Source organism: Thalia democratica, chromosome 4 (assembly GCF_965202585.1).
Source record: "Thalia democratica chromosome 4, ktThaDemo2.hap1.1, whole genome shotgun sequence".
Classification (NCBI taxonomy): Eukaryota; Metazoa; Chordata; class Thaliacea; order Salpida; family Salpidae; genus Thalia; species Thalia democratica.
Window position 1 is genome coordinate 38,895,146 of NC_139168.1, and position 14,133 is coordinate 38,909,278.

Below are 14,133 nucleotides of genomic sequence, written 5' to 3' on the forward strand. Positions count from 1 at the left end.
TACATTTTATAGTTACCAAAATAAATTCGAATAAAACTTATTATTATTTACATAAGGCAAGAAATGACTTAAAATTTTAAGTGTTTCAAAATATTTAATACTAAATAATATGAAATAATAATTTTTTGATAAAGAACTTTATTTTTAGTGGACATAAAACACTTATTTATCATAATTGCATTTGAAAGATTATTAAAATATTCAAAATAAAACATAATGTTTCTAAATAGTACAACGTTAAATAAAGCATACAATAACTACTGACTTTTTAATAAAAAATCTATTAAAAAAATATTTTTTTGTTTATCTTAGTTGTAATTATAAAGTTAATAATGACTCTCTCTTGAACAAATTAAATTGTATTTATTTAAAAGAAACTTATCATTCCGAACCTAAGCTTCAAACTAAGTATTTTTTAATTCTTTTTAAAACATGAACTATTAACGTTTAAGTTATTCTTGATTTAAAAAGTTATAGATAAAATAGTTAATAGTTTTTTAACAGAAAGGTTTAAAAATCAACGGGAATTCACTTATTTCACTTGATAATTTTTTTTTATGTTATCCTCAACCAGTTAGCTGTTTATAAAATTTACTTTCGTGAACATAAGTTTCCTGAATTTAGATTAAAAAAAGTTTCAGTCAGGCATATTGTTTTATTAAACCAACTGAAGCTTTTTACAACTATGCTACCTAAGTTGTATATTTTTGGGTTAACCTTAGATAACAAAAAAAAAATCATTTAACTAAAGTTATTTTAGTAACAATATACACAAGATCAACAATAAAATAAGTAACATTCCGAAGTATTCGTATACACTGTTTTTGAAAAATAGTTATTACCATAAAAAACATTTAAGTTATAAGTTTTTGGTTAAGTACTTTTAAAACTAGATAAGAGATTTTTATGTTCAAGTTTTATACGAAATTCAAAAAGACTCCCTTTTTTTACATTCGTTTATTTATTTATAAAAAGATCGAATAAAACTTTTTTCTTAAGAGTTAAGTCCAAGATTACTTATAAAGGTTTTCTATTAACTTTTAAAATAAAAAAAAAAGTTACTTTTTATAACTTTTATTTTTTGAAACAAAAAAAAAATTGTTAAAACTTATTGGTTGCACTAAACTTTTTTGTATTAAATTTTCAAGAAGCAAAAACTAGCTATAAATAGTTATTCTAAAATAGTTTCACAGATATGGATAATTTTTTTGTAGTTAAACATCATTGACTTTTAAACTAAGTAATAGATTGAATAGGTTAACACAAAAAGCCTAGAACTTTACGAAGTATTTACGGATTAGTTTTATTATGAAACTTACTTAGTACATACAATTTAATAGATAAAATGTGTTTAACCTTGTTTGTTTGCTAATGTTTATTTACTTTAAGTTCTCGCTTACAAGTTGTGTGTAGTCAATAGCCTTTTATTTTAGTGCGTTGATCTAGTACAAGTTCATCATTTTGGAGAAAAAGCATCAACATTTTACAAGATTTTTTTTATAGCAATAATTAAAAGTATCTAACCAGTTTTTTTTTTTGTTAGTTGGTTAATCTTTGCGTTAAACAAATGTGTATTTAATTAAATCAAAGTTTAGTTGTACTGTATAGTTAGTGAAAAATAGAATGTTGCAATGAAAAAAAAAATCATTATCAGTAATAATTGGTTATTAATAAGTATATGACTAACTATTTCATCTATTAAAGAAGTATTAACAAACAAATATTTATAATGAAATTATATTGAAATTCAAATCTTTAAAAAAAGTTATTTGTTTAGAAGCACCAATTAATATTTAAAGCTCTTTTATTACTATGTATGCTACAATGACTAAACATATTAAATTTTTTAAAGTATAAAGATTTAAAACTCGAAAACACATAATACTTTGAAAAAAAGTTATTTGAAAATGGGATCAATGCTATCAAAAGTTTTTTGCTGTATGTACTGCCGTCAGAAAAATGAAACAAAAGAAGATATTACCGAAATCTCTACAAAAAAAGAAGCTGATAATGAAGCATTTGATAGCGAAGAAAAAGAACCATGTGAAAGTTACTTTATTTCTAAAATTAATGCATTAACAATTTAGACGTTAAAAAACTTTATACCAATTTTCAACAAACTTTAAATGTAAAAACCTGACTATAATTTTGTTAAAAAAACTAATCTTTTAAAATTAAATTTACAAAGCCAAATGGTAAATAAAAAATGATTTCTTTAGGTCTTTAATATTTAAAACACGATTTTAAAACAACACGAGCCCCAGAAATAAAAAAAATACGTATAAATATTAGAATAAATGACTTAAAATAATCAAGGTTAATTTTAAAGCTAAACTTATAGTTTGTAAAAACTAGATATACTTAGTAAATGTAAGGTACTTAAAAGTTTTTTTTTTTTGATTTAACAATAGTCTTTTTGTTTGATTTCTAGTAGGAAAATATTATCGGATGTAATAAAATTTAGCTCTATATTGTAACTTAGAATAATAAACAAGCTGATAAGTTAAGGAGAAAATAACTACAAACATAGCAACATTTTATGAACTATAATTTTTTTTTTCGGATTTTCCAAGTTAGTTAAAACACTTACAAAAAAATTTTTCAGAACTCTAAATAAGTAAAAATAAATAAATTAAATTTTATCTTTTATGGTAGTTTGAAAAAAAAAATTCTAGCTTAATTTTCACTGATCTACAAAATGTTCTTAAAATTAAATAGTTTAAAAAGAACTGCGAGTTGCTTAAAATCTTAATTTATTTTACGTGAGTTTTAAATATTATTATAACTAAGTATTAAATATATCTTTTAACTAAACTAATTTTTAGAGCCAGTAATAGAAAACAAGTATGAAGAACCACGAAGAAAGACAAACATTAGTAGACATCCTCTTTCTTTTTCGTTAGTAAAATTCTATTTAAAATATCTATAAAACAGTATTGAAGGTGTATTTAAGCTTTTTACAAATGATATTATAATAAAATTTTATTATAATTATTTTAACTTGTACATTTTTTGCATATCATTTAAATTTAATGACATTCATGTTGTGTATTTTGCAGAACTTTATTAGAATAGTGTTGACTTTGTAGAATTTAAATCACTAGTAATACTTTGTTTGTGACCAAATTCTAAAGTACATAACTCATGTCTAATTCTATACATTATATATTACATTATTACAAACATGAAGCAAAAAAATTTTAAATTAAGTAATATAGGTGTATGATTGTATACTTATTTTAAAGTAGAAACTTTTCTATAAAGACCACAACAACACAAATAATATATATATTAACCTTACTTTACGCAGGTGCAAGTTTTTGGAAAACCTGACATAAATTACAAATGTTATAGTTATTTTTAAGGTAAAGTAAACTCAAATAATACCAGAAAAACTAATTTAAGCTAAACAAAATTTTCCATGCTACCTAGACCATCAGGCTACAAGTTCTCAGTAGACTGAGACCAAGGATTCGTTTTTAATGGACCTTACCATTTAGTGGAAACTGAGCAACTTGATGACGTGAATGTACAAACTGTATAAAGATTTTACAACTAAGCTATAATTTGAAGTATGATTGGGAATGTCGATAATTGTCCAATTTACGTTAAACGTAAACTATATAATCCACTGAGCAAGACAGCTCGCATGCTCATTGTTGATAAGTATACAAATAAAATGCATTGAAAGCCTTCTTAGCTAAATGTATTTCAATGGAAATCTAAATTTGTTTAATTGCATATGAAAGTCCAGGCTTTAGCTCTGTTCTGAGTCCTAACTTTTTTCATAGAATAAAATCATATAGTCTTTTTTTTAAGTAATTTGTTGCGCAAAATACTTTCAATAACTGCAATATACTGGTTTGAACTACTAGTGATGTACGTTTAGGTATCATGTACGGACTGAAGCCATAAGAGAAGTTAAACTAAGGAAAAGTGCACGAAACGCGAATTTTTTTGACGGTAAGTTTAGTCTGAGCAAAGTAAAAAAATTAAGTATCTTTAATTTAAGACATTTTTAACCAATATCTATTTCGGCCATCATCAACAAAGTTGAGATGTTTGCGCCATCAACAATAAATAATGAACTTCACCACATGAACAACTACAACAGCATCCGAGACAACCTACGACCGGTTTCGTTCTTATTAGGACTCATCAGGCAGGCACATTCTAGCATAGATTTCTCGCGACTAGCCTGTATGATGAGTCCTAATAAGGACGAAACCGGTCGTAGGTTGTCTCGATTGCTGTTGTTGTTGGTCGGGTGGTGAAGCTTATTATTTTCCATTTAAGACATAAAATTAAAATAAACTTTATTTACGCAGTCAGCAATTTAGATATTTTTTTTAAAAATTTTGTTTTGAGTTTTGTAGACAAAATAATTCAAATAAAAAATCTTTTAGGTCAAAACAAAACCGAGGAAGAATTTCCGCGTTTGAGTTCTAAAAGGCCAATACCTTATAAGTTTGTTGCTTGCTAACCTGTTCTATTAAATTTCTATATGATTAATTTTTTTCAATGGTTTGACAGTGATGCGATAGTAGAAGAAAATACATATAACAGTGTAAAACTTAAAAAGACAGGTCAGTTTTTTTGTGTATTTGATGGTCGAATACGTTATTTTCATATAGAAAACTACTTTTAATCAGGTTCTAAACACAATAAAACAGCATACAAGAACTCTGATTATCAAAAGTAAGTTTTGTTTTGGCTTTTAAAAATATGAGAACATCATTATTAACTCAAACTATTTTTGAAAACTTAGATGAAAATCACTCTTTTTTGCTATCTTTAAATAACTAAATTTAAACTAAAGTTATAAAACAGATTAGTATTTTTTAAGTAGAAACTTAAAAGAATTATGTGTATATTATAAGGTTTTTATAAGCTCAACAGACTTCACAAAAAAAGTTATAACAAAAATTTTAACTTTATAATTTTTTTTTGTTTTACAGACTTTTTGATAGTTTAAGAATTTTCAAACTAGGTAGTTTATTTGTTTTATACTCGTTTATCAAAAATAGTATTACAAAATTGATGTTTAAAAAGATGTTTTTTAAATATTTAGAATATTTTAAAGTTAAGAAAAATTTCGGATTTTCATCTCTATACTTTTACCAATATAGTCTTTATAACTATTAGTATGTAATTAACAAAGTACATTTTTTAAATATCATGAGGTACTTGCTTGTGTACTCTTGAAAATATCTTAAAATATTTTGTTTATTTAGCGGTAAGCTTAATAAGAAAACTTAAGAGTAGTATGTAACAATTGACTTTATTATTTCAATATTCATTTTATAGTTAACATAGGGTTATAAGCTAAGTTTTTTTTTCAAATTCTCTTTTAAAACGTATTTTTACTTTAAAATCTAAACTTTAATAAAACATGGTGAAGTTATACCAAATGATTTTTGTTTATCTTTTTAAAACTAATATTATTAATTATATAGTTGTCAATAAAAAACTGTTAAGGTGTTACTTTCCTAATTTAACAAAAGATGAGTGCGAAGGTGTACTGTTTTCGGAGCCTGCTGGTACCTACCTGTTAAGGAATAGCGAAAGTCATAAAAGTAAATAATAAACAAACTTGGTTGTACTTTTACGATCTAACACATAAAAGAATTATATGTATATATGGTTTAAACTTAAACAAACTTAATTATTTCAAAACAATTTTAACTTCTAAAGATTATTGAAGTTTCGTCATTTTAATTTAAATATTATTTAAATCTAAGAACCACATTTGTTATCTAAAAACATATTTATGTTTTTGTGGTTTTTAATATAAATGATTACATACAAAGAAACACTCTTCTCAAAATTTTTGAAGCAAATAAAATGTCTTATAGTCCAAAAAAATAATCCTTAGTTTTGAAAAAAAATCATAGTCCTTCATTAGGGCTTTTTATAACTTTGTAGCCTTATTTATTCAAGTTTTTTAGAAAAATCTAGAACAAATACTTCAAAATAAAATTATAGACACGTATGTTCTTATGGTCAGAGACAATAATGACGAAATTCCGGTAAGAAATAATAGAATCTCAGTAAACAGTCGCGGAAGAGTTCATATTAATAAGAGAGAAAGTTTCCAGGACCTAGATGATCTTATTATCAGATGCACAGGTTTTATTCTATTTTAATTAGTATCAGAAATTTTATACTGAAAGTGTTCAAGTTTAAATAAATTGCTAAGCTTTAACTTAATTTACAAATGTAAAATATGGATTAAAAAATAATAACACTGCAAAAAAACATTACAATTTTTTTAAGTGTAAATAACTTTTGTAAAAAATATACATCAGTTAGTTTATTATCTATATACAATTTGATTGTAGTAGTTTAGTTTATTAGCTCTCTTAATTTCTTTATCATAAGCTTTCTAAGCTACATCAATAAAAATGATGAACCTTGATAGTTAAAACGTATACATTATTCGTTAATTAACAGAAGCTAGAATTGAAAATGAAGCTAATACGAACTTTAAATATGTGCATAAAAAACTTCTGTTTTTTAAGGATGAATAAGTATAGTTAATGGCGTCTCAACTTTGTTGATACTGGCCGAAATAAATATTGCTTTAAGGATGAATAAGCTAATGATTTGTTTAAGAAAAAACAAAAAACTGTAGTATAGTTTAAAAAGATAATTAAATTTTATGAACTATTTAAAACTTGTAGAATTAAACTATAATAAACAATCTTGATACTAGTAATGTACAACATTTTGGTTTGAAACATTTACTTTCTTTACAAATACTAAGATATTGTAGTTTTTTAGCTTTTATCTACTCTGTAAAAGTTTTAAACTTTTTGCGAAAATATTTATTTGCTTAAACATCTAAGAAAGCAAATGGTCTAATGATTTTAACTGCTAGACTTAAAATAGACTTATTTGCTCTTGTTTTAAAACAAACGCTTATAACCACAATTGCAACTATGTTTGGAACTATTTATTTATTTTAAAATAGAAGCTTACTCATGTGGACTAAACTTTTAAACAACTCACTAAAATGTTAATCGACTAACCTTAAACAAAGTTTAATTTATTTTATGTTTTAAAAGTTTTGTTTTACAGTTTTTTGTAAATCAAACTAAAATGATGTCTTTTTTCTTAATCTTAAAAAACTATTTTAAATTATTAATGTACTGTAAATATATTGGTTTTAATGGTCCTAAACAAAACATTAAACTTTATCCAAGTGGTGTGCAACTTGATAACCAAAAGTTTTTTTCTTACATCAGGTCCTAGGACAAAGTATTTTGAGCGCGTTTTTTTGTCGTTTAATAAAAAATATTTACAATTAAAGTTTGAATTTTTTCAGTTTGTGCTTTTTATGGGTTTTATGTTTGTTTTAACACTGTAAATTGTTTTTTTTTTTCTTTTTATGTTAGTGTCTTTCAGTTTATGCGACTTAGGAATTAATGCCTAGGTCCTTCGTTAGACAATAAACTTCAATAATAATAATAATTAAACAATTCATTTTTTGTCATTAAACTGTAATTTAAACAAAATAAACTAATACTTTTAGTGATGCCTTTATATTTTTACTAATCCGGTAGTTAACCGTAGCTAATAATTGCATAAAAAACATCTATCACTACATTTTAAGTTAATGATGTAGTTTTATTTAGTTTATACTTAGAATGAGCTTGTTTACTTACGTATAACTGATAAAACATTAATAGAAAGTTCAGGACCCTTGCGCCACCGGTTGATCAAGCCTTTAATCAATAAGGATCACAACCAAGAAAATATTAGTATGAATATATACGATGATGTTGCAGCCAATGAAATGGTCTCTTGGGAGTTAAACCGGAACGATCTGCGCCTTCTGTCAAAAATTGGCGACGGATCTTTTGGAAGTGTTTCAAAAGGTATATGCATTATATGAAATCAAAAGTTATAGTTAATTCTACTCATTAACACTAGTTGTTTTGTTAAAATATAAAAAAAGTAATGAAACATTAAAGTTTAACAGAATTAGAGACTAAAAAATTAAACTTAGAAAAAATTTTAACATAGTTTTAGCATATACTTAACTGCAGTAAAAGGTTTATTAGTAAACGGATTAAATTTTTTTACAAACATATATTTTTTAGTTAGTAAGATTTTTAAGTCTAATTTAATATAGACGATCTTAAACTGCCATTTAACTTCGGATCTTTTTTTAACGTCAAAAACATGATTAGAAAAAATTCTGCAGCTTTATGGCAAGAAAAGACAGAAATAGCAGTTAAACAGTTGAAAGTAGGAAAAAACTCGGTAGAACCATTTATGAAAGAAGCTTATATTATGATGGATTTGCAGCATCAAAACATACTCACATTGTACGGTGTAGTGAGTGATCAGCCGATTTGGATTGTAACTGAATACATGGTAAATGGCAGTCTGAGCAAGTTTCTTTCATACGGAGAAGGAAGAGATTTTAGTTTTAGGCAGCTGTTAGACATTTCTTTGCAAGTAAGCTGAGTATTTACAAAGAACCATAGTCTTGACTTTAAATCATATGACATTTAGTTATTCAACTTTAATTTTGTTATGTTTAACAGTTTTAACACAAAAATAGACAAATAAACGTTATAAGTTTTGAAAACTGATAAAAAACTTTAATGTACATCTAAATGATCATAAAAAGCAGACTAGTTTGTTTCACATGATTTTGAACATATTTGCTTGGAACCTATTTATCATTAAGTTTAAAATAGGTATTCTGATTATTTTTTTGCGTATTTTAGTACTCAAATAATTTCCTTAACATTTATTCATTTTTAACAACAAACACTTATGTTTAGTACTTAAACTTATAATAGTTATTATAAAAATTAAGTATATTTTACAGGCTTAGCAGACTAATGAGAAATTGTATTTTTTATACATTAAAAACAAAAAAGGTAGTAGCCTAAAAAACTTTTGTATAATTAAAATAAAACAACTGTAGTCAATTATTAGTATCAAAAAATATTCTAATTAATTAAGATATTCATTAAATAATAAATGTGCTTTGATAGAAATTATATTAACAGCAAAACAAATTATGAACGAAGGTTTATTTATATGAACCAGAATTGTATTGTACCAGAATATTTTTAAAAACTTACACATTTTCATAGCTTAATTAAGTTTTAAAACTTACCAATGTTATTTTCATAAATATATATCACACCAACCATAAAAAAAAGTTAACATTTTATAGTAATCAGTCAATATAGTATACAACTCAAGGTTTCATCTGCAATGAGATATTTAGAAAAAAAGAAGCTGATTCATTGCGATTTGAGAGCAGCAAACGTTCTTGTTGGTGAAAGAAATGTTTGCAAAGTTGCAGACTTTGGGCTTGCAAGATGCATTAGCAAAACTTTTGATCAAAGTTAGTATGAATAAGTTAAAACAAAAATGTTTTTCAATTTTTTATTATGGTATTTAAACAATTAGATAAAAAAGAGAGATTTCCCATCAGATGGACGGCTCCAGAAGTAATGGAGTTCCATAAGTTCACATTGAAATCAGATGTCTGGAGTTACGGAGTTTTGTTGTATGAAATTTTTACTAAAGGGAAACGTCCGTACGAAAGTTCGTAAATAATAATTTAAAATAAAAAGTAGATATGGCATATAAGCCATGAGCTTTTTACTAGAATTTAAACTAAATATTACAGAAATACAACCGTTTGTAGACAATGAAAACTTTACATATCTTATTTTATCAATTAAATTATTTTTATTACTGTTTTGTCTTTATTTATTACGTTTTTTACACGTTATACTGGATTAAGATTAGTTTGAAAATCATTAAACCGACAAAATAAGTTTGCATTTAGTCTTAAAAATCAAGAAAAATATAACTACAAATTTTGTTAGAACATTTTCAGTTGTTACTCACTACATATCTGACGACGTATTTAATACTTACTTGACATTTTACATATCAAAAATTTACATATTTTTTAGTAACCTGTTTTTAAAAGGCTTCAAAAGTAATGAAATACTAGACAACATAAAAGAAGGTTACAGACTTCCTGAACCATGTTGCTTCGATGAGCCTAACCCAAAAGAACTATACCAACTTATGAAGGAATGCTGGGATTTAAATCTTGAAAATAGACCCACTTTTGTTTATATACAGGTCTGTTTTTTAATGAGTATACTTTAGCCAAAAGAAATTTATAATAATATTTAACAATTTTTTAAGTTTTATACTCGTTAAAGTATTTATTAACGAGATATCAGTTTTATATTTATAACAAATGTTTAGCTTTGTAAAAATAAATAATATATCAGATATCAAAATATATTACAAATAGCCCTAAAATTATTCTATTAATTTAAACTTTATATTTTTATTACAGCAAAATTAAAATAAATTTTACCAAATGTTTGCTTTTAGCATTCTTTTAATTTTCATCATTAAACAAATTTGTAAAAGCGTTAGGTGTTGATTAAAGTACCGCATGACTTATTAAACATTAGGGAACAAAAAAAATATTAAAATATTTTGTATAAACTTTTCCTTATTTACTTTAAATTTATTTTTTAAATACAAGTATAACTTTTTTTTTCAGAATTGCCTCAACCGCATGCAAAGATGACAATAAAAAATTTGAAATTTTTAAATATATATTTTAGTAAATGTGAATTTTTTATTTATGATACAGTTTAAAAATACAAAACAAATTAAGCTGCATTCTTATTTCAAATTAAATATTATTTTTAATAAGATATGCGCTTTTTGCTGTTTTACTTTTGATACAAATGAACTTTAAAGTTTAAAAAATGGATAGTAAAATTATACTTTACTAAGTTGTAAGTGTAAATTAAACTGCGTATTTTATGTTACATTTAATATCTCAATGTTTATATATAATCAAAACACTTGTACTACTACGTTTGTAATTTTTTACAGTAAACGTTGTCAAAAGTGATTTATTAGTTTAATTAAATTAGATCATTATTACTTATTAGATGTAACATTTATTTTGTATTTAAACTATTTATTACTAAAAGCACATATATTGAAATAAAAGAAATAAGAAACTGACAAGCATGCATTAATACTTTTTATTGTGCTACCTACTTAAATTTATACATAAGTTTGATGAGTTTTAGTCACTTTTAGTCACTTTTAGTGGAAAACTTCGCAAACATAGCGAGAAATTTAGAATGCGCTGATTCTGGGTCTAATAACAGCGCATTTGAAATGGTACTTTTTTCCTGTTAATAACATTAAAAACTATTCACAACACTTAGTTTAAACTTATAACATTGAATGATTACAGTTTTGTTTAGTATGTAAACTATGCACTCGTTTTTATAAAACATGAAAACTAAAATAAATGAATTAATTTTGCTAACCAAATACTGTAATATAAGTTACTCTTCACAAAAATTATGTTGTATATCAAACACTTATTAATAAAAACACTCTACCCCTAAAAAAATAAAAACATATTTATAAAAAATCTAAATAAAATACTTTTGCTAAGTCTATTTAATTTACTGATATTAAAACCCTGACGATATATTTAAGGTGAAAATATAAAGAGAATGGTAAATAAAGTATCAACTTAAAAATCAATCTTTCTAGAAATACACTAAACATACTAACATGTTTATAACTCACTAAATATTTCATGTAATCTTTTTCTTGAAACTAGGTAAAAATCAGCATATTTATTAGCTACAAAATGTGTAAAAAAAAAACTAAATATAAAAAACACAGCTTTTAGAAAAACTGCACTTTGCAACCAACTTAGTTAAAAGAAAATTAAGTTTATACCTTAGACTGAAAAAAGAACTTTTAACTGGTATGTAAATTAAATTATAAAAACTACAAAACTTTTTTTGATAATGTTGATTTTAACAAACAAAACCTTATATATATATAAAATATATAAATTAAATCTTTCACGTTGAGCCCACCTTAAGGGCTTTATCAATAAAAATAACCTTTTTTATATAAAATAAATAAATATATATATATATAAATATATAACTAAATTTAAAGTTTTCTGTTTTGAAAATAACTAGAAATTATGCAACTAACTGCTTATTAATAAGTTAATTTGAAAATTGCATTTGTATTTTTTAAATTAAAATTTTTATAGTAATAAAACCATTTTATACACTATTTTATATAAACTTATTCAAATTTGTAAGAATTTTTTTATGTTTAAGTTAATAGAAAATATAACTTTAAACAGTTTTTTGAAGATAAAAGTTTAAACTAATGCTGATTTTGGAGTAACTAAGCCTAAAACTTTTTAGTCAACTTTTTATTGATGTTTTTTATTTTCACCTAAAGTTTTTATTGATTTCAAGGTGATTGTAAGCATTTTTTGTGTTGGTTAATATTAGTAAAATTTCTACTTCCCTGAAATTAAATTGTTTTAATTGCTGTAAATAGAAATTTATAAAGCTTCTTAAGTATAAGAATATTCTAAATAGCAAAATTCAGCAAAAAAAATAATTACTAAAGTGATTTAAGAAAATATCTTTAAAAACATTTATCAATTTACTTAAATGTAAACTCTATACTATTTATAATACTAAAAAGCTTATATATACAAACTCATTTTCATGTAAAAGAAAAAAATCTGTAAAAAACTAAACTATATAATAAAACTAGTATAAACGTCTACATAATAAATACTCAAAAATAATAAAAGTAACTAATTTAAGAAACTCTAGAACTTACGAGTGAGGCCATTCTTATAAGTTTGAGATGTTCTTTCATGCCTTCGTCGAAGGGAAATTCCATTTTACCTTGTGTTAATTTGCACAAATGATGCAAGCATTTGAACAAAACGTCCTGATTAAACCAAAATCTTCCAAATGGGTCGTGATCGATTGTAAAGTTTTGTCGGTTGCGGGACAAGTAGTTGACATAAGCCTGTGACATTTTTTTGCAGTCAATATACTGAGCTTACTTTTATGTACAAGCTGTTTTGTTTTTGCCAGGACGTATAAACAACTTACAAACTTAAAAAATGACAGTTTTAATACTTTAGTGAAAATGATAAGTAAATATAAACAAACTTTTGAGAAATTATTAAAATAAGTAACAATAAAAAACACACAACTGTCTAAACAAACTACTTTGTTTTTGAAATATGAAGTACTGCTCTAAATCCTCTGTAATAATTCAAAAGTTAAATAATAAAACTACGTACTGAGCTTTAAATTCAAATATTTTGATGAAGTTATAAGTTTTTCGAAGATGCGTTAATTTTTTAATCCTAGAATTATAGAAAGTCTTCAAAATATTTTAAATGTATAATCAAACTCGGTGGATTTCAGTATAACTAAACCAAGTATTAATAATTTGTTTTCTGGAATAGATCCTCAATAAAACAAATGCATTTACAAAATGCTAAACTTAAAACTAAAGTTTACAAAAAAACATAACTTTTAAACTTTTGTATAAAGAAAATTTATCTAATACTTGAATTTTATAAACATTGATTACTGTACTACTAACACAAAGAAGGAAAGAAAAAAAACTGTTTTTTGCAAATAGCTTTGCTACACTGTACAACATGTAATTATTTATATTATAAATTCAAATTAACATTCAGAATACAAAAAAAAACTAAAAATAAAACTTAATCTAGATAAAACAAACTTCTAAAACTTATCAACAAAAATGCTACCACAACTGACAAAAGTGAAATAATCAGTGGAGCTGTGGAAAGTCCTTGTCAGCATTTTTTGCTGGTTCCTTTCCTCATTGCCTTCTATCACGTGGCTCCATGGAAAGTTCCGGACGCAAGCGAGCAACGTGTGGAGGGAAGGAGGCGACTTGGTAGTCGGTTGCTTGATCATGTCGTAATCGATTTCGTAGTTCAGCGAGTGGATTATTTGACGTTTGTCTGCTAGAATCTGTTCTTAAAATTTTGTTGATTTTTTTTTTGTAAACATAAACTTAAGTTAGATATTGCTAAACTTTTATTCTTAGTTTAGTAAACTCAAATAGCAAAGGCTGTATACACAAAATTAATGTAAATATGCTAATTAAAGTTGCAGTTTACAAATTTTGACTTTACAATTAATCTGATATAAGGTATGTGATTAGTATGATACTTCAAAAAAACAAGCAGCTATAAAACAAAGTAATACCAAAACAAAAAGCCAG

The 14,133-nt window shown here is 24.5% G+C and overlaps 1 protein-coding gene across 1 annotated transcript; it reads left to right on the forward strand.

Annotated features, from left to right (window-relative positions):
* Window positions 1–7,765: 7,765 nt before the first annotated feature.
* LOC145833352 (tyrosine-protein kinase fyna-like) lies at window positions 7,766–10,591 on the forward strand. Its single transcript, XM_082940533.1, has 6 exons — window positions 7,766–7,880; window positions 8,210–8,466; window positions 9,229–9,373; window positions 9,439–9,576; window positions 9,971–10,128; window positions 10,565–10,591. The coding sequence occupies exons 1-6, from the start codon at window positions 7,766–7,768 to the stop codon at window positions 10,589–10,591; spliced, it is 840 nt and encodes a 279-aa protein (XP_082796659.1).
* Window positions 10,592–14,133: the final 3,542 nt, after the last annotated feature.